General features: G+C 41.5%; 1 protein-coding gene across 1 annotated transcript in view; it reads left to right on the plus strand.

The window, feature by feature from the left end:
• The first annotated feature begins 8,529 nt into the window (after positions 1 to 8,529).
• LOC149156795 (protein TRAUCO-like) overlaps positions 8,530 to 19,877 on the plus strand; it is a 31,477-nt gene continuing 20,129 nt past the window's right edge. Inside the window, exons 1-2 of the mRNA XM_089445246.1 lie at positions 8,530 to 8,860; position 9,175. Of these exons, the coding sequence (XP_089301372.1) occupies positions 8,598 to 8,860; position 9,175 (264 nt within the window). The 5' untranslated portion in view covers positions 8,530 to 8,597. The remainder of the gene's footprint in view (positions 8,861 to 9,174; positions 9,176 to 19,877) is intronic.

Genomic DNA, 19,877 nt, shown 5'->3' on the forward strand with positions numbered 1-19,877 from the left:
GGGCAATATAACCCAAACTCTATGTGTCGACAATGGTTCACGAAGCAAATCAAATTCTAGGCGCCATCTTTGCATAATAGGGCCAAAATTCCGCCATATCTAGTCCCGATTAAGGATATTCAATAACTCTTCCTCCGAACGTAATACCACGTAGAACTCTCCTCGAGTGAGAATATAGAATAATGGTGAATAACCTAAAACAAGAACCCAATAATTCTCCATCCATCTCCTGAAAGATGCCAAACTGAATACTTTTGTTACAAACCTCCCATTCAAACATTCTATAAGAGAGTGAGGACCTCAACTACCCACACATTGTTCCCTACCACCATAGCTGAAGCTCTATGTGACTTTAGAACCTTCCACCACCCTCTCCTTTTCCCTCATATAAAAACCATTAAATGTGAAATGTTGTGCTCTGGGATCGACACAAATCAGAAAGAATCAAATGACTTAGAACGTCCATGAACTAGGTACATAAAAATCCATTGGCGCACAAACTGTCCACCTCTTAATATGCTTCATCCAGTTCCATTTTGAAGAGCCCCCTGCCCCCCAAAAAATCATCTATTAGAAATTTGCGAGACTCATTGCTCCACTCCCTTACACCAGTTCCATTTTGATGAGCTACCCCCCCCCCCCCCCCCCCGCAGCACCCAAACAATCAAACAACCAACCCATTGCACGCATAATATTGGAAAGGAATGGGACAACAGTCTATGATTTTCCTCCACTCTCGACCCTGACACATAAGCTTGAGCTCCTCCACTCACCCTTCCCAAAGGTCAACCTCAATATTTATCCGTGTGCAATGTCAATCAATCTTCGTAAGACAATCCTCCTCAAGACCAACAAAAAGACTCAACATATTCTTGATGGCTTCTGGCATGTTCGCTGACCAAAACATCATGGGAAATCGGGGCAAGCTAACCCAAAATCTATGTGTCGACAATGGTTCATGAAGCAAATCAAATTCTAGGCACCACCTTTGCATAATAGTGCCAAACTTCTCCCATATCTAGTTTCGATTAAGGATATTCAATAACTCTTCCTCCGAACGTAATATCACGTAGAACCCTCCTCGAGTGAGAATATAGAAAACCATTGAATAAGCTAAAACAAGAACCCAATAATTCTCCATCCATCTTTTGAAAGATGCCAAACTGAATACTTTTGCTACAAACCTCCCAATCAAACCATTCTATAAGAGAGTCACGACCTCAACTACCCCAACATTGTTCCCTACCTCCGCAGTTGAAGCTCTACATGAATTTAGAACCTTCCTCCAACCTCTCCTTTTCCCTCATATAAAAACCAGTGAATGTGATATGTTGTGCTCTAGGATCGACACAAATCACAAAGGATCAAACGTCTTAGAACATCCATGAACTAGGTCTTCTATGGTACATAAAAATCCATTGCTGCACAAACTTTCCACCTCATAGTATGCTTCATCCAATTCCATTTTGAAGAGGCGCGCCCTGACACATAAGATTGAGCTCCTCCACTGACCCTTCCTAGAGGTCAACCTCTATATTTATCCATGTGCAATGTCAACCAATATTGGTAAGACAATCTTCCTCAAGACCAACAAAAAGAATCAACCTATTCTTGATGGCTTCTAGCACATTCGCTCACTAAAACATCATGGGAAATCAGGGCAAGATAACCCAAACTCTATTTGTTGACAATGGTTCACAAAGCAAATCAAATTCTAGGCTCCACCTTTGCATAATAGGGCCAAAATTCTCCCATATCTAGTCCTGATTAAGGATATTCAATAACTCTTCCTCCAAATGTAATACCACGTAGAACCCTCCCTGAGTGAGAATATAGAAAATTGGTGAATAACCTAAAACAAGAACCCAATAATTCTCCATCCATCTCTTGAAAGATGCCAAACTAAATACTTTTGCTACAAACCTCCCAATCAAACCATGCTATAAGAGAGTCAAGACCTCAACTACCCCAATATTGTTCCCTACCACCATAGCTGAAGCTCTACGTGACTTTAGAACCTTCCACCACCCTCTCCTTTTCCCTCATATAAAAACCAATAAATGTGATATGGTGTGCTCCGAGATCAACACAAATCACAAAGGATCAAACGTCTTAGAACGTCTATCAACTAGGTCTTTTATGGTACATAAAAATCCATTAGCTCACAAACTATCCACCTCATAATATGCTTCATCCAGTGCCATTTTGAAGAGACCCCCGCCCCCAAACAATCATCTATTAGAAATTTTTGAGACTCGTTGCTCCACTCCCTTACACCAGTTCCATTTTGATGAGCCCACCTCCCAACCAAACAATCCAACAACCAACCCACTTGCACACATAATATTGGAAAGGAATTGGACAATAGTTTATGATTTTCCTCCACTCTCGACCTTGACACATAAGATTGAGCTCCTCCACTGACCCTTCCTAAAGGTCAACCTCTATATTTATCCATGTGCAATGTCAATCAATCTTCGTAAGACAATCTTCCTCAATACCAACAAAAAGACTCAACCTATTCTTGATGGCTTCTAGCACGTTCGTTGACCAAAACATCATGGGAAATCGGGGCAAGATAACCCAAACTCTATGTGTCGACAATGATTAACGAAGCAAATCAAATTCTAGGCTCCACCTTTGCATAATAGGGCCAAAATTCCGCCATATCTAGTCTCGATTAAGGATATTCAATAACTCTTCCTCCGAACGTAATACCACGTAGAAATCTCCTCGAGTGAGAATATAGAATAATGGTGAATAACCTAAAACAAGAACCCAATAATTCTCCATCCATCTCCTGAAAGATGCCAAACTGAATACTTTTGTTACAAACCTCCCAATCAAACATTCTATAAGAGAGTGAGGACCTCAACTACCCACACATTGTTCCCTACCACCATAGTTGAAGCTCTATGTGACTTTAGAACCTTCCACCACCCTCTCCTTTTCCCTCATATAAAAACCATTAAATGTGATATGTTTTGCTCTGGGATCGACACAAATCACAAAGGATCAAACGACTTAGAATGCCCATGAACTAGGTACATAAAAATCCATTGGCACACAAACTGTCCACCTCTTAATATGCTTCATCTAGTACCATTTTGAAGAGCCCCCTACCCCCCAAACAATCATCTTTTAGAAATTTGTGAGACTCATTGCTCCACTCCCTTACACCAGTTCCATTATGATGAGCTACCCCCCCCCAGCACCCAAACAATCAAACAACCAACCCATTGCACGCATAATATTGGAAAGGAATTGGACAATAGTCTATGATTTTCCTCCACTCTCGACCCTGACACATAAGCTTGAGCTCCTCCACTAATGCTTCCCAAAGGTCAACCTCAATATTTATCCATGTGCAATGTCAATCAATCTTCGTAAGACAATCCTCCTCAAGACCAATAAAAAGACTCAACATATTCTTGATGGCTTCTGGCATGTTCGCTGAAGAAAACATCATGGGAAATCGGGGCAAGATAACCCAAAATCTATGTGTCGACAATGGTTCACGAAGCAAATCAAATTATAGGCACCACCTTTGCATAATAGGGCCAAACTTCTCCCATAACTAGTCCCGATTAAGGATATTCATTAACTCTTCCTCTGAATGTAATATCACGTAGAAACCTCCCCGAGTGAGAATATAGAAAACCATTGAATAAGCTAAAACAAGAACCCAATAATTCTTCATCCATATCTTGAAAGATGCCAAACTGAATACTTTTGCTACAAACCTCCCAATCAAACCATTCTATAAGAGAGTCAGGACCTCAACTACCCCAACATTGTTCCCTACCACCGCAGTTGAAGCTCTACATGAATTTAGAACCTTCCTCCACCCTCTCCTTTTCCCTCATATAAAAACCAGTGAATGTGATATGTTGTGCTCCGGGATCGACACATATCACAAAGGATCAAACGTCTTAGAACATCCATGAACTAGTTCTTCTATGGTACATAAAAATCCATTGCCGCACAAACTGTCCACCTCATATTATGCTTCATCCAATTCCATTTTGAAGAGGCGCCCCCCCCCCCAATCATCTATTGGAAATTCACGAAGCAAATCAAATTCTAGGCACCACCTTGCATAATAGGGCCAAACTTCTCCCATATCTAGTCTCGATTAAGGATATTCAATAACTCTTCCTCCAAATGTAATATCACGTAGAACCCTCCCCGAGTGAGAATATAGAAAACCATTGAATAAGCTAAAACAAGAACCCAATAATTCTCCATCCATCTCTTGAAAGATGCCAAACTGAATACTTTTTCTACAAACCTCCCAATCAAACCATTCTATAAGATAGTCAGGACCTCAACTACCCCAACATTGTTCCCTACCACCGTAATTGAAGCTCTACATGAATTTAGAACCTTCCTCCACCCTCTCCTTTTCCCTCATATAAAAACCATTGAATGTGATTTGTTGTGCTCCGGGATCGACACAAATCACAAATGATCAAACGTCTTAGAATATCCATGAACTATGTCTTATATGGTACATAAAAATCCATTGTCGCACAAACTTTCCACCTCATATTATGCTTCATCCAATTCCATTTTGAAGAGGCGCCACCCCCCCCCCCCCCCCCCCCCAAACAATCATCTATTTGTGAGACTCGTTGCTCCACTCCCTTACACCAGTTCCATTTTGATGAGCCCACCTCCCAACCAAACAATCCAACAACCAACCCACTTGCACACACAATATTGGAAAGGAATTGGACAATAGTTTATGATTTTCCTCCACTCTCGACCTTGACACATAAGATTGAGCTCCTCCACTGACCCTTCCTAAAGGTCAACCTCTATATTTATCCATGTGCAATGTCAATCAATCTTCGTAAGACAATCTTCCTCAATACCAACAAAAAGACTCAACCTATTCTTGATGGCTTCTAGCATGTTCGTTGACCAAAACATCATGGGAAATCGGGCCAAGATAACCCAAACTCTATGTGTCGACAATGGTTCACGAAGCAAATCAAATTCTAGGCGCCACCTTTGCATAATAGGGCCAAAATTCCGCCATATCTAGTCCCGATTAAGGATATTCAATAACTCTTCCCCCGAACGTAATACCACGTAGAACTCTCCTCGAGTGAGAATATAAAATAATGGTGAATAACCTAAAACAAGAACCCAATAATTCTCCATCCATCTCCTGAAAGATGCCAAACTGAATACTTTTGCTACAAACCTCCCAATCAAACATTCTATAAGAGAGTCAAGACCTCAACTACCCCAATATTGTTCCCTACCACCATAGGTGAAGCTCTATGTGACTTTAGAACCTTCCACCACCCTCTCCTTTTCCCTCATATAAAAACCATTAAATGTGATATGTTGTGCTTCGGGATCGACACAAATCACAAAGGATCAAATGACTTAGAACGTCCATGAACTAGGTACATAAAAATCCATTGGCGCACAAACTGTCCACCCCTTAATATGCTTCATCCAGTCCCATTTTGAAGAGCCCCCTGCCCCCCAAACAATCATCTATTAGAAATTTTCAAGACTCATTGCTCCACTCCCTTACACCAGTTCCATTTTGATGAGCTACCCCCCCCCCCCATCACCCAAACAATCAAACAACCAACCCACTTGCATGCATAATATTGGAAAGGAATTGGACAATAGTCTATGATTTTCCTCCACTCTCGACCCTGACACATAAGCTTGAGCTCCTCCACTCACACTTCCCAGAGGTCAACCTCAAAATTTATCCATGTGCAATGTCAATCAATCTTCATAAGACAATCCTCCTCAAGACCAACAAAAAGACTCAACCTATTCTTGATGGCTTATGGCACGTTCGCTAACTAAAACATCATGGGAAATCGGGGCAAGATAACCCAAAATCTGTGTCGACAATGGTTCACGAAGCAAATCAAATTCTAGGCACCACCTTTGCATAATAGGGCCAAACTTCTCCCATATCTAGTCCTGATTAAGGATGTTCAATAACTCTTCCTCTGAACGTAATATCACGTAGAACCCTCCCCGAGTGAGAATATAGAAAACCGGTGAATAACCTAAAACAAGAACCCAATAATTCTCCATCCATCTCCTGAAAGATGCCAAACTGGATACTTTTGCTACAAACCTCCCAATCAAACCATTCTATAAGAGATTCAGGACCTCAACTACCCCAACATTGTTCCCTACCCCACAACTGAAGCTCTACGTGAATTTAGAACCTTCCTCCACCCTCTCCTTTTCCCTCATATAAAAACTAGTGAATGTGATATGTTGTGCTCCGGGATCGACACAAATCACAAAGGATCAAACGTCTTAGAACGTCCATGAACTAGGTCTTCTATGGTACATAAAAATCCATTGCCGCACAAACTGTCCACCTCATAGTATGCTTCATCCAGTTCCATTTTGAAGAGCCCCTCCCAAAAAATGATCTATTAGAAATTTTTGAGACTCGTTACTCCACTCCCTTACACCAGTTCCATTTTGAAGAGGCCCTCCCCACCCCCCAACTAAACAATCATCTATTAGAAATTTACGAGACTCGTTTCCCACTCTCTTACACATAATGCTTTAGTCATGTTGGCTTTACACACAATGCCTAAGTAAAATACTTTAATTAAAATAATTATAAATAAAAGAAATCACGTATTTTTGTATAATTTATATAATTAAGATACCAAGTCCCAAGAGGGATCAAATTTATTGAGAAAGAGAATTGGTTCCTCTTGGCACTTTGTAGATTCGAAGTTAGATGGATCTAGTCTGGTTTAATTCCGCCCTTTAAATATGATATATTCCACATGATTACCATGGATCAATACCATCAATACCATGGGTTCTCATAAACCCAAAGCTCGAAAACCACTAGTAAGTGGACCAAATCAAGTTTACCTTAACTACCCAACATAAATTAATAAAAATGATAATATCTAGGTTGGTTTCATTCAGCCCTTTAAATATGATATATTCCATGTGATTACCATGGATCAATATCATGGGTTCTCATAAACCCAAACCACTAGTAACTCACCAAATCAAATTTACCTTAACTACCCAACATAAATTAATAAAAATGATAATATCTAGGCTGGTTTCATTCAGCCCTTTAAATATGATATATTCCAAGTGATTACCATGGATCAATACCATGGGTTCTCATAAACCCAACCCACTAGTAACTCACCAAATCAAGTTTATCTTAACTACCCAACATAAATTAATAAAAATGATAAGGTAGAATTTTTATTTTAACATAGAATTGTTTTTATTTTATTTTGACCGAGGTAAATGTTCCCAGGACATTACATTACACCAACCTAGGTTCATCTTCACTCTGATCTACCAAACACCGTGAGGGGTCAAATCTCTTGAGATGCGAACCTTTAAATGGGCTATATTCCGCATGAATACCATAGGTTCTTAATACCATGAGTTTTTTTATTTTTATTTTTTATTTCTTTAATTGAATCATTTCACAACAACTTGTTAAATTTATTATTATTATTATTATTGTTTTGTTTTTTTTAACAAAATGGTAAAACCCAATATAACATATTTATGAATGGTATTCTCTAAGATTGATTGACACGGTTATAAAAAGGAAAACCAGGCCATTTTGAGTTACCTAGAATAAGGAGACAAATTTTTACTCCTACCAAAATAAGTGTAACTTTTGGCCATAGTCTAACGAAACTATTTTTTTCCTGGTAAGATTTTGATAAAATCGAGAAGGGATTTTTGTAAATCCAGGTTAGCGGTCAAACTTCAAGATTTTGGGTTCCTAGAGGTTTTTGAATTTGTTGAATTTTTTTTACGCGGATTCCAAACACTTTTACAGTCTGGGCAATTCCTCAACCTCTATAGACACTTCCTAAATTTTAAATCGTTATAGAGTAAATTCTTACCCAAATGAAAACAATTTTCTGGTATACTCCATTTTTACACCATTTTCAAAAATAATTATTTTAATTTTAAACTAATAAAATTAAAATATTTATATTTTTATACCTCTTAACAATTTACATATATCACTTACACCATTTCCAAAAGAACAACTTAATTTATATAAATTAATAAAATAATTATTAATTGATTTATTATTTAATTTAGAGAATATTTGTAAGTTAGATTCTATTCTATCACTTACACCTTTTCAATTTACAATTGATTTGGTCATGGTAAACCAATTATGTTTAACACTTACAAAATTACCCCTACTCATAAAAAAAAGCCCAATTAGTTTACCTCTAAATCTGGAATGTAGCAAATTAGTTGATCTCCACAAGTGAACGCAATCCCGTAAACCTGTACTACAACGGCAGTGTGCTGGAAATGCCCTTCACATGCCGTTTTAAAAGGTCAGGTTTGATCACATATTCGTCAAGTCAGCCAGCCTTGGCCAAGTGGGTCCGCAATGCCATTTTCTCCCCCCAAATTAATTTTGCCGCGGATAGATATAAGGCAGGGAAAGAGAAAGGGAAAGGCAATAGAAATATAAACTCTGTTGGATTGCTACGTGATTGCATACTCTAGCTCACGGCTCAATAGAAATATAAACCCTGTTGGATTGCTACGTGATTGCATACTCAGCTCACGGCTCAATGGATCCTCATCGTCCATCCTATCACAACTATGAAGGAAGTTCATACTGGAATGCAATTGAGATCTCGGACAACGAGGAGGAAGAGGAGTATGATGAGGGGTTGGATGTATCTACAGAACAACAGAAACATCCCCTTGATCATGATACTTCTGGGGACAGGACCAATTTCCAATTCGGTGTTGGAGGAGAGGAAGAATTCGAATACCCAAATGAGGAAGACCATGGCCCAAGTGAACACGAAGGCATGAAAGGAGAAGAGGAGCAGAGCGACGAAAGTGAAGGCATGAAAGGAGAAGAGGAGCAGATGTTATAGACATTTTTGTGCCTTACAGCATGAAGCATGAAATGTCCATAATCTAAGGGATCCAAAGTCCCTAAACATGTTGTTCCTACCCCTAGAGGAATAAGGTCAGCAAACCACAGCAATGAATATCAGTTCTCCACCTGAAAACACTCAAAAACAAGCAATTTCTGGATCATGTCAACTGCTCCACTGAGCATCTGCGCTGAATGTCAAGTGCTCCACTCTGTACCTGCACTGAATTTCAACTGCAAAGAAGAGCACCTGCGCTGAGCGTACTTGGACAAGTGGCACAGTCATTCCTCAAGGTGTCAGCGCCCAGGAAGCTTCCAAAATGACACTTGGATCAAGGAATTCGACTGGTGATGAGTAAGAGGGTCTAGATCTCCAAGTGGAAGCAAGAACCTCCAAGTGGACTCAAGAACTGAAGAATAACTGAAGTGGGAGAGGACACTAGTCAGCTCTCAAGTTGACTCATCCTTTCTCCAAAACTCCTATATATAGAGCTCTCTCATGAGGTCTAAGGGGGCTGGAATCTTGTGAATGTAAGGAAGTGCTGTTGGTTTGAGTTTAGAGCTATTGGGTGATTTGCTTTGAAGGAGGTGAAGAGGAGATTTCTTTCTGCTGGGAGGTGATGCTGGATTGGGCCTCTCATGGTTGTATCACTTCCTGAACTTTACTTTTCCATTAATAAAGCATTTGAGGTTCTTCTATATGCATGTGTCTCAATGGTGTATTGTTATACTTGTGTATTTGATTTATTCTAATCCTTGAATCAATTATGAATGTATGCTTCTTGTAGTTTCCCCTTCTTGCCATTTTGCAGGATCTTGGTGTAGCTGGGCCAGTGAAAGAGCAAGGAGCTGGGAGCAAGCAGCAAGGAGAGAAGATTGGATCAATCATTAGCGAAAGACATCGGTTAGTGGATCCCTTTCTCCCCTATTTTACTTTCATAAAGAAGAAACCTTAGATAGCTTTGCTTCGGTTGTTGCTGAGGTACTATCACCCTTAGAGTGGGATAGGGTCATTACGTATTGGATACTTTTCCCAACAACAAATTGGCGACTCCGCTGGGGAACGTATCTTGTTGGTTGTTTGTGTTTTTGCTATTCATTTCCTAAACACAGGGAGTACCGAATCGAATTGCATTTGGATCTTTCAAATGCAAAGTAGAGGGCAGCTACTCTAGCTCAGTTTCTGGGCATGTTTATGATTTGAAGAGCTGATCCACAAGGACTCTGAACAGCTCTTAGTGATAGCTTTTCATCCTCCTAATTACCCTTTAGTGTGTACTTGATTGATAGCTTCTGATTTGGCCAAAAACTGTGAATTTTTTAGCAATCTGTGACCCGGAAACCAAGAGAAACGAGAGTTTCTCTCTTCATTGCAGGCATTGTGAAGGCAGTCTGCATTTCATTGCAGGTCCCGAAGGGGCTACCTGCGCTGAATGTCAAACTGACAGTGTACTACCTGCGCTGAACCAGTTTTTCCTTGTGCTACTGGGGTTCCCTGCTGTTTATTGCCCTGTTTTCATCCTTGTTTTTGCAGCCTGTTGTCAGTCAATGTACCTATCTGAAACCAACTTTCCTTGCCACTATTCCGCCTCGGTTGTATAAAGAAATTGTATTTGTTCTTTGTGTATTTCTTACATCATTTGCAGTTTCCCATAACGAAAGTGAACTAGTCTTGCTGTGGCCTCTTAGATCTAGACCTGTGATAAGTGTCGTAGTGATCTTAAGAGTTAGTTTGTTTGCTGTTCATAGCTGATTGAGCTTTTGCTTTCGTCATATGGTTTGAATTTATGTATTTCTAGTGTTGAAACAAGTAAATCTTAAGGTGTCTTCTGATTTTGGACAAAGCTTGTTTGCTTTCACTTGAAATTGAATTCAAAATTATACAACAGCTTTCTTTTTGTAATACATCAACATTAAGAAAGAGAAAAGAAATACCTGCATTTTGCATTTGCATTTTTGATAAGTTTGCATGTTGATTTAGGAGAAAGTGCATTAGCGTGTGCTTTATGATCTGTGTGAAGAGATGATGTCTTTCTTTTCCCTCAGTAGTTAGGATTTTCAAAGTTAAAAGATTATAAAGCTTTCTTATCATCTTAGACTGCATTTAGGAATTTGTACCAATACATCTTGTGGTGATCCTGAAAGACAAACTTTAAAAAGATCAACTTAAAATATATTGAATGAACCTAACAACGCTTTGCAACATAACGCTCACAGTAGAGGTCTAGGTAGAGACGTGTTCCGGCGTCGTTAAACGTAGTGACTGTCGATCTCTACGAAGGTGGGTGATTCCTCCTGAGAGACGATAGCACTAATACGGACTTGTGCTCCCACGTACCGTCGCGTATATATTGGGAGACCCCTATAGGAATTTATCCTTTATCCTTAGGAAGCCGTGTCGGCTGCCCTACTGATCGCGATGCAGTGAACACAGCATTCACGAAGATCGACCACCCGTACCGTAAAACGTATTCTGTGGTTTCACGAAAGGTTTGGCACACCCTCTGCCTAGATCTCCAGAGCAGTTTCTTTTGGCCTTTTTTAGACTCTATAACAGAAAAAGTCCAATCGAGCATTTGTCACTTCGGGCTCGTTAAAACATCGAAGGAGACTAGAGTCATCTTTAGCTTTTTCTCGACTCTTTAAAACTGAAAAAGCAAGTTGTGTCTAAAAGCGTCTAATAAAATTCATTCAATTCCCCTTTTGTATTTTAGTTGATCGAGTAATCCGCAACCGTGGAAGAAAGTCAATTGAAACCCCGTCGTTCGCGGAGGCTCGCGAGTCAACCGTCTTTGTCTCCGGAATCGAAAGTAGTACGGACAAAGCGAACTCGCTTAACTGGGTCAAAATCTCCTATCAAAGTTAGAACAACAGTTCCAACAACATCTGAGATCCCGGTCACTCCAAGCATTTCTGGAACCCCTGCCTCTATTGAAGAAGTTCAACCGCCACAGAGGGACAGTAGCACTGATCCTGGTCAGAGAACAAATACTTGCATAACTGAACCAGTTCCATCTGTAACCGGTCCAGAGAGTATTGTTCCTCAAACAACTGTCGCTGTCGAAACAACCCCTTCTTCGGCACCAGAAATCTTTTACGGACCTGACGGTCTTCCTCTTCCACCTGGTTTGATTGCAATAGAGGAAATCGTAGAGGACCCGCAAGCAAATACTCCAACTCATCTTGGAGTAGGTGTCACTCTTTTTCCTTCTGCATCAGAACTTTGTCCATCACCAGTGGAGGTTCCTGTAGAATCGCTAGGCAGTTTAATGGATAGACTTAAAATGTCAGAGCAACCGTCGACATCTAGGACTGTGTCGAATGACACAGCGACGACAGAACTCCCTGCCGCCACTTCGACGATGTTCGCCGGCGTACCAGCTGTCCCAACTAGCTCTCAACAGCTAGAAGGAGTCCACCCAGGGAATATTTCGACAGTGTGGTCTGTTCCAGTTTGTTCTTCCGGTATAATACCCGGTAATTCTTATGTTGAAACTAGACAAATTGATCCCTATGGAGGTCAATTTGGGCCATCCAGTCCTCAAAGGCAATCCATACCCTTGAGCTCCGGATTGCTACCGTATGGGGGGCAATATGCCCTTTCATTACCCCCTCCGGGAGGATACCCATACGGCAGTTCTCAACAATATTCAGGATTGGCTGAAGTTACGACAAGTGGTTGGGTACCTATGTTACCCCAACAGCCAAGAGTTGTATATTCTATGCAACAATGTGTACCTATGTCTAGCATCCCGACGACGCCAGCTATTGTAACCGTGTCGCAAGTTCAAACGATGCCTGTTGTATGTCAACCCCAAGTTGTAATGCAACAGCCCCTTGACCCTGCAACACAACCAAAATCGCCAACTGCCGGGACGACACAGGTCCAAACGGGTACTATTACCCCGCATCTTGGTCCGTCGGTTAGTATAGCACAGCAAAACATGGCTTCACAACCATGGATGGTGCAGTACCAACAACCACAGTTCCAGCAGGTGTACCAAGGATCTGAGCAACAGATCTTTGCGAATAGTGGACAACCCTATATTCAAAACGGGTTAAATCAACCACTTTACAGTGGTCAAGTCCACCAGCCGTATCAGTCATACCAGCATCAATTGCATTATGCTGGTATGCAAAGGCCTACTGCTCAGGCGATTCCATCGTATCCTGGGTACGCCTCGCCAAACCTGAATCAACAGTTACCATTCGTGGCAACTTTAGAATTACCAGATTTACATCGATTGACGAACGATCCAATTGCCTATGCCCATTGGTGGCCAGCGATTCCTCACAAGCTTCCATCGGACATTCCTAAATTCAATGGAAATCCTGGCGAAGACCCGTCGAATCATGTGATGACTTTTCATCTGTGGTGTTCGTCGAACACCTTGAATGATGATTCGATAAGGCTTCGCCTTTTTCAGAGGACATTGACAGGTCCGGCGGCTAAATGGTATATTGAGTTACCTAGAGCCTCTTTCGACAATTTCAGTTCCCTAGCCACGACTTTCTTAACCCACTTTCAGTTACCTATAAGGTACGAAACTAGAACAGAGATCTTAACCAATTTCAAGCAGACAACGGCCACACATATATCCGATCATATACATGAGTGGCGTCGTTGTCGCAGAATGGTGAAGACTTATGTTCCAGATCAGCTATTAGCTGAGTGGTTTATAAAGTCGCTTCTTCCTGCTATAACAGAAGATGTGGCCAAGGGAGGGGTCGTAACAGAGGAGCAGGTTATTGCTCGTGCCCAGTATTTAGACTTAGTATATACTCAGTCTGGCACGCTCTATGACAAGATACCTGATGCCCCCAGACCGGAATTTTCAATTCCTCCTCCTCCTGGATCAAATAGTGACTCTCATGCCGGCGACGGTGTGATTGGCACTGCAAACGCAAAGTCGACAAGGGATTCGAATAAGAAAGCCCGTAAGACTTCGAATCAAAAGGCAAATCAAGAAATTCTTGCTTCGGAAATAAACGCCATATCTGCAGATAAAGGCAAAAATTCCAATCAACCAGGAAGCAAGAAGAAGCAAAACAAAGGGAAGAAGAAGAAACAGGGTGAGTCATCCCCTCAAAAAACTTCTTCAAACCCTCCTGGGCAAGGGAAACAAATTTATCCATGTCAGATATGTGATGAAGAGGATCATTACACAAAGAATTGCCCATTCAAAGCTGAGTTAAAGAGGTTCTTTAAAAGTTCCCAAACCTCAGCTGTGTTAACTGATCCATTTCCCAACCCAAGTCAAAATATGGTTGATAGTGGAAATGCTTCCCCGTCGCAAGTGCTAATGTTGTCGATATCTAAGCAACAAAATGATGCTTTGATTTCAACAAGGAGTAAAGATTACGGGAATCCACAAGTGTCGAACGACAAAGGTAAAGATCAACCTAGTAGTTCGACAACAACTTTGGCAGAAGTTGTACCCCCCATCACACATGAGTTAACAATAAAACCGCCAAAGGGAGTAGTACACAAGTCGACATTTAATCCTCGCGCCAGGGCGGCGCAGCATTATAACATAGTGGAAGATTTGGCCCAATCGCCATCCGCTATGTCGACTCTTGAGGTACTGCAAAATTGCCCATCCCAAAGGCAGGCGTTGTTATCAGCTATTGGTGGAGTGGATCCTAAGGATTCCAATCTTGTATCCTTTGATCACAAAGGATACGATCCTCAGTTACCAGCTCAACTAGCTTTCCTTATTCAAGTGAAAGCACTCAACAAAACTGTTCACAGAACAATTATTGATGAGGGGGCATCGACATGTATCATGTCGATGAATTGCTGGAAAACTCTCGGATCTCCAACCTTGTCGCGATCTTCGACGACATTAAAAGCATTCGACGGAAGGACGTACACCCCGTACGGCATCTTAAATAACTTGAAGGTTGAACTAGGAGGAAAAACAGTGGAAATAGATGTTGAAGTCATCGATGGCAATCTTGACTATAACATCCTACTGGGAAGACCATGGATATATGCAATGGCAGCTGTAGTTTCGACTTATTTTAGGAAGATCGCATTCTCGTTTGAAGGAGGGATTATGATCGTCGACCAACAGAACTTCCTCCCTAATGGTTCACAAGTTACAGGAAGCATTCCCATGATCCATGGGAGCGACCATTCAATTCAAGATATCGGAGTAGGCCTATTGAAAGACCCCACGATGATGGGAGCTTTCGCGTTGCCACCTCCTATCCATATAGGAAATATCCCGTTTGTAGCAACATGCAACATGATATCTTCCTTGAAAGTCGCAGAAGACAAAGTCGTCATGGATCATCCGATGGTTTTGCCACCAAGCCCTATAGAAATATTGTAGCAATCAATGTTTCGGGCATGGGAGGCGAACCCAAGTCAACGCTCGTCAAGCGTTTGGGTAGATAGGTCTGAAGAATATGGTACCCCATTAGATCCTTGGTCGAAAGTGCATGGGACTGACGAAGGAATCTTACAATCAATGTTGATTGAGGGGGCACCATGGAATGATCACCACCATCGTTCCCTTCTTCCGGAATGTGAAGAAGATACTCAACACGACCTTTACCACCCTTCAGTTTTTGAATTCCTAACAAATACTGTAAATACGGTGGATTCCGAGCGAAACTTATCCAATATTGAAGAAACTATAGCCATAAATATCTCGACTAAAACAGATGTTGTAGAGAATATTTATGTCGGCAAAAGTTGTTCCCCTTCAGAACTAGAAATATATGACGCTCTTTTTCGCGAGTTTAGAGATGTCTTTGCGTGGTCATATGATGAAATGCCAGGCATTGACTCGAGTATTGTTGAACATGAAATTAAAATGTATCCTGATGTCAAACCAGTAAGACAACGGCTTCGACAGGTGCACCCAAAGAAAGCCGCTGCCATTAAGGCAGAAGTTGAAAAAATTCTCCATGCTGGATTCATCTACCTGGTTCCTCTAACCGATTGGGTATCGAATATTGTCCCTGTCATGAAAAAACAAGGGACAATAAGAGTGTGTGTCGACTATAGGGATGTAAACCAAGCTTGTCCAAAGGATAACTACCCTACACCCTTCATCGACCAGATCATTGATGAATGCGCCGGATGTGAAATCTTTTCCTTTATGGATGGATTTTCCGGGTATAATCAAATAAATATCCGCCCACAGGACCAGTCTAAGACTGCATTTATTTGTCCGTGGGGCACATTCGCTTATCGAAAATTACCCTTTGGTTTAAAGAACGCAGGGGCGACGTTTCAGAGGGCAATGAATTATGCCTTCCATGACATCAAGAACATCGTTCAACCATATCTCGACGACCTTCCGGCTCATTCGCGAAAGCGGACTGATCATCCGCAGCATTTGAGAGTGATATTTCTACGTTGTCGACACTACAAGATAAGACTCAATCCGCACAAGTGTGTGTTTTGCGTCGGTTCTGGTCGTTTACTTGGCTTTGTAGTCTCTAAGGATGGGATTCGTCTCGACCCTTGCAAGGTTCAGGCAATCATTAATTTGCCTCCACCTTCAAATGTGCTTCAGATTCAGAAACTCCAAGGGAAAGCAAACTTTCTGAGGAGGTTCATTCCAAATTACGCAGAACTTGCTAAAGGTTACACTCATCTTTTGAAAAAGGATGTACCTTTTGTCTGGGACCAGGTCGCGCAAACTTCCTTTGATGCTCTGAAAGATTCTCTAGTAAGAGCGTCATTAATGTACGCCCCAGACTATCAAAGAGATTTTAACCTGTATCTAGCTGCAGCAGATACGACCATTGCGATGGTTTTAGTGCAAGAAGTCGATGGAATTGAACATCCTATTTATTATTTAAGTAAAAACTTAAATGATACAGAAAGCAAATATTCCTATGTTGAAAAACTAGCGCTTGCAGCTGTTCAAGCGATTCAAAGGTTTCGACATTATGTCCTCTTTCGGAAAACTACCATTTTATCAGATTGCAACCCCATGACGTATATACTGTCGCGACAGTTGCTGGGGGCAAATATTCAAAATGGATAGCGATCCTTCAAGAGTTTGATCTGGAATTTGTAAAATCCAAATCAAAGAAAGCTCTAGTTTTCGCGGAATTATTGTGCGATCTCCCATCATCGTCCAACGATGAAACATCGGAAGAGTCAATCGTGGATGAAAATTTGTTTCTGATATCTACAAGCGATGAGTGGTATGGAGATATCATAGTTTATCTCCAAACCCAAAAATTCAGGCCTGACACCTCACACTCTGAACAGAAACGTATACGATACCAATCTAAATACTACATGATCGTCGGTGATACGCTTTACCGTCGTGGTATCAATACAGTTCTGAGGAGGTGCCTTACCCATGAGGAGGCCGAAAAGCCCTGAATAATTGTCATTCAGGCGCGTGTGGGGGGCATCAATCTGGATATGCAACAACACAAAGAATCTTACGAGCAGGATACTTCTGGCCAACCATGTTCAAAGATTGCATAATCGCAGTCAGAAGTTGCCATGCATGTCAGATTTTTGATAGCAAAACCAGAAGACCACCCGCACCTTTACAGCCAATAGTTGTTGTTGGGCCTTTCGCCAAATGGGGCATCGATTTCATGCAATGTAACCCCACCTCGACCGGGGGGCATGGGTATATTATAGTCGCCGTTGACTATTTTACCAAATGGGCCGAGGCGATGCCTACATTGGATAACACTGGTGAAACAACTTCCCTTTTCTTTTTCAATCATGTAGTCGCCAGGTTCGGCGTACCACAGGCTATAGTTACAGATCATGGATCGCATTTTCGCAATCACATGATGGTTGAATTAGCTGCCAAGCTAGGGCTATCTCACGACAGCTCTACCCCATATTATCCGCAAGCCAACGGACAAGTTGAGGCAATCAACAAGGTCCTGAAGCGTATGTTGCAAAGGATGATCGGGGTTCACAAAAGAAGGTGGCACCTAATCCTATACTCAGCCTTGTGGGCTTACCGAACATCAGTAAAAAATGCCACTGGGTTCACACCGTTTCAACTGGTGTATGGCCTGGAGGTAGTCTTACCAATCCAGTGTGAAATTTCGTCTCTTAAACTCGCAATTGACCTCCTCCCCGGAACTTCAGAAGAAGAGGCCCATTTCTTGGAATTAATCCAGTTGGATGAAACCCGTCGTGACGCCGCTTTGGATAATGAAGCCCATAAGAAGTGAGTCAAGGCACAGTTCGACAAGAATGTCAAACCCCGTGTCTTCTCTGAAGGTGACTTGGTCTTGCTTTACGACCAAGAGTCCGACAAATTGGGAGCAGGAAAATTTAATTCTTTATGGATGGGTCCCTACATTGTTAAACGAGTGTTAGCAAAAGGAGCCTACGAGTTAATGGATTATGACGGAATACCACTGGCGCAACCCCGCAACGGGTTGTACCTCAAGCGTTACTATGCTTAAATAGTGACCAATATGCATGCACCTCGATTTGTGTTATTATGTTGGGGGCATGCAAATAATAACGAGCAGTTTTAGCATAAAGTTCATGCTCGTTAAAAAATAAACGCAAGATCCGAGCAGTTTTAGCACATAGTTCATGCTCGTTAAAAAATAAACATAAGATTGAGCAGTGTTTTGGCGCATTCAAGCTCGTTAAAAAATGAACCCATACCGGTAAATAACCTTTGAGTATGTAACCCGATCAACCATAAAAAGCCTTGGTCGTGTTTGTGCACCGTCACCTCCACCGTTCATTTGGCCGATCGTTCACCTCCATATGATTGTTTACCCATTTTGAGGAACAGTTGAGAAGAGTGATTTCACCTAGCCATCCTTGTGACACTGCCGTGATTGGAAAATTCCAACCTGTACCTGGAATCAGTTGCTATCCCTGTTTATCACTCGTTCCTCAAAAGACGAGTCTTCTTTAAGCTCTTTTCATCTGACTCGTAAAATATGAAAAGTTTGCCGAGTTTTGGCCTTCCAGCTCGTTAAAGTGACCGGAAGAGCTATCCCTCCTCTAGATTTTAATCTTTTTGGACCTGAGGGATTATTGCACAAAAAGATCGAGCGCTTGTTTTGTTCGGCTCGTTAAAACTATCGAAAACTCATCCCTTCTGTATTGTTTTATACTTTTTCGGACTTAAGGGATTAGATGACGAAAAAGGAATTTTGGAGTTAACTTTCTGTACCTTTTCAGACTCTCTAAAAATGAAAAGGACCGAGTTTTCCTTGTCGTTAGACTCGTTAAAATGATTAAATAGCGACAAACTTGTCTTTAGACGAGAATGAGTTTCCCTATCACTAGGCTCGTTAAAACATAGCGATGGGCTTGCCCGAAGGGCAGGTTATAGAACAAGCATATGTTATCCTCCTCAAGCTTGACAAAAATAAAGAGGTACTGGTCAGAAATGACTGGGGAAAAATTGGGAGAACCTCAAAGTTTTAATGGTAGCAAGTCGCTCTTGAACATGACACTTTTCCTCCGTATCACATCGGGTTGGGTTGTTTCATTCACCGGTCTCATCACCATGGTCTCGCCAAACCATCGACATTTGGGGTAATTCTACCGATCCATCGCATCAGTGTCGTTATATGTTCAAGAGATGTCGTTCAGAAAGAGTCAACCGTGTCCCATCCACTGCCATACATTATCCTTCATCCATTCATGACCGCCACCCTGAATCATATGTCACAGATTGTTTTCACCTCCACTAAAATCATTAGCTCCGTTCCGTGTCACTGATGTGGGATTCATTAAGGCCCTCCTTTGACAGGATCGCTTCTTGTCGACTTCAGCTCATTATCCAAGAAGTTGATCTAGGAACACCCCCCTCAGTACTTTGAAGCTTGCATGCCTCAATGGCAAGTTTCTCACTTCCGGCGACAGGTATACATCAATGACCTTCGACCAGAAGACTTTGCGTGGTGTTCGACACCAAGTCCTATATTCACACCACGTGAATTGTACTGCAGTACCTTGAGGGTCATTATAATTATCGGTGATTCC

Source organism: Pinus tabuliformis, chromosome 9 (genome assembly GCF_031772625.1).
Source record: "Pinus tabuliformis cultivar Carrire ecotype Pingquan chromosome 9, CPIR1, whole genome shotgun sequence".
Taxonomy (NCBI): Eukaryota; Viridiplantae; Streptophyta; class Pinopsida; order Pinales; family Pinaceae; genus Pinus; species Pinus tabuliformis.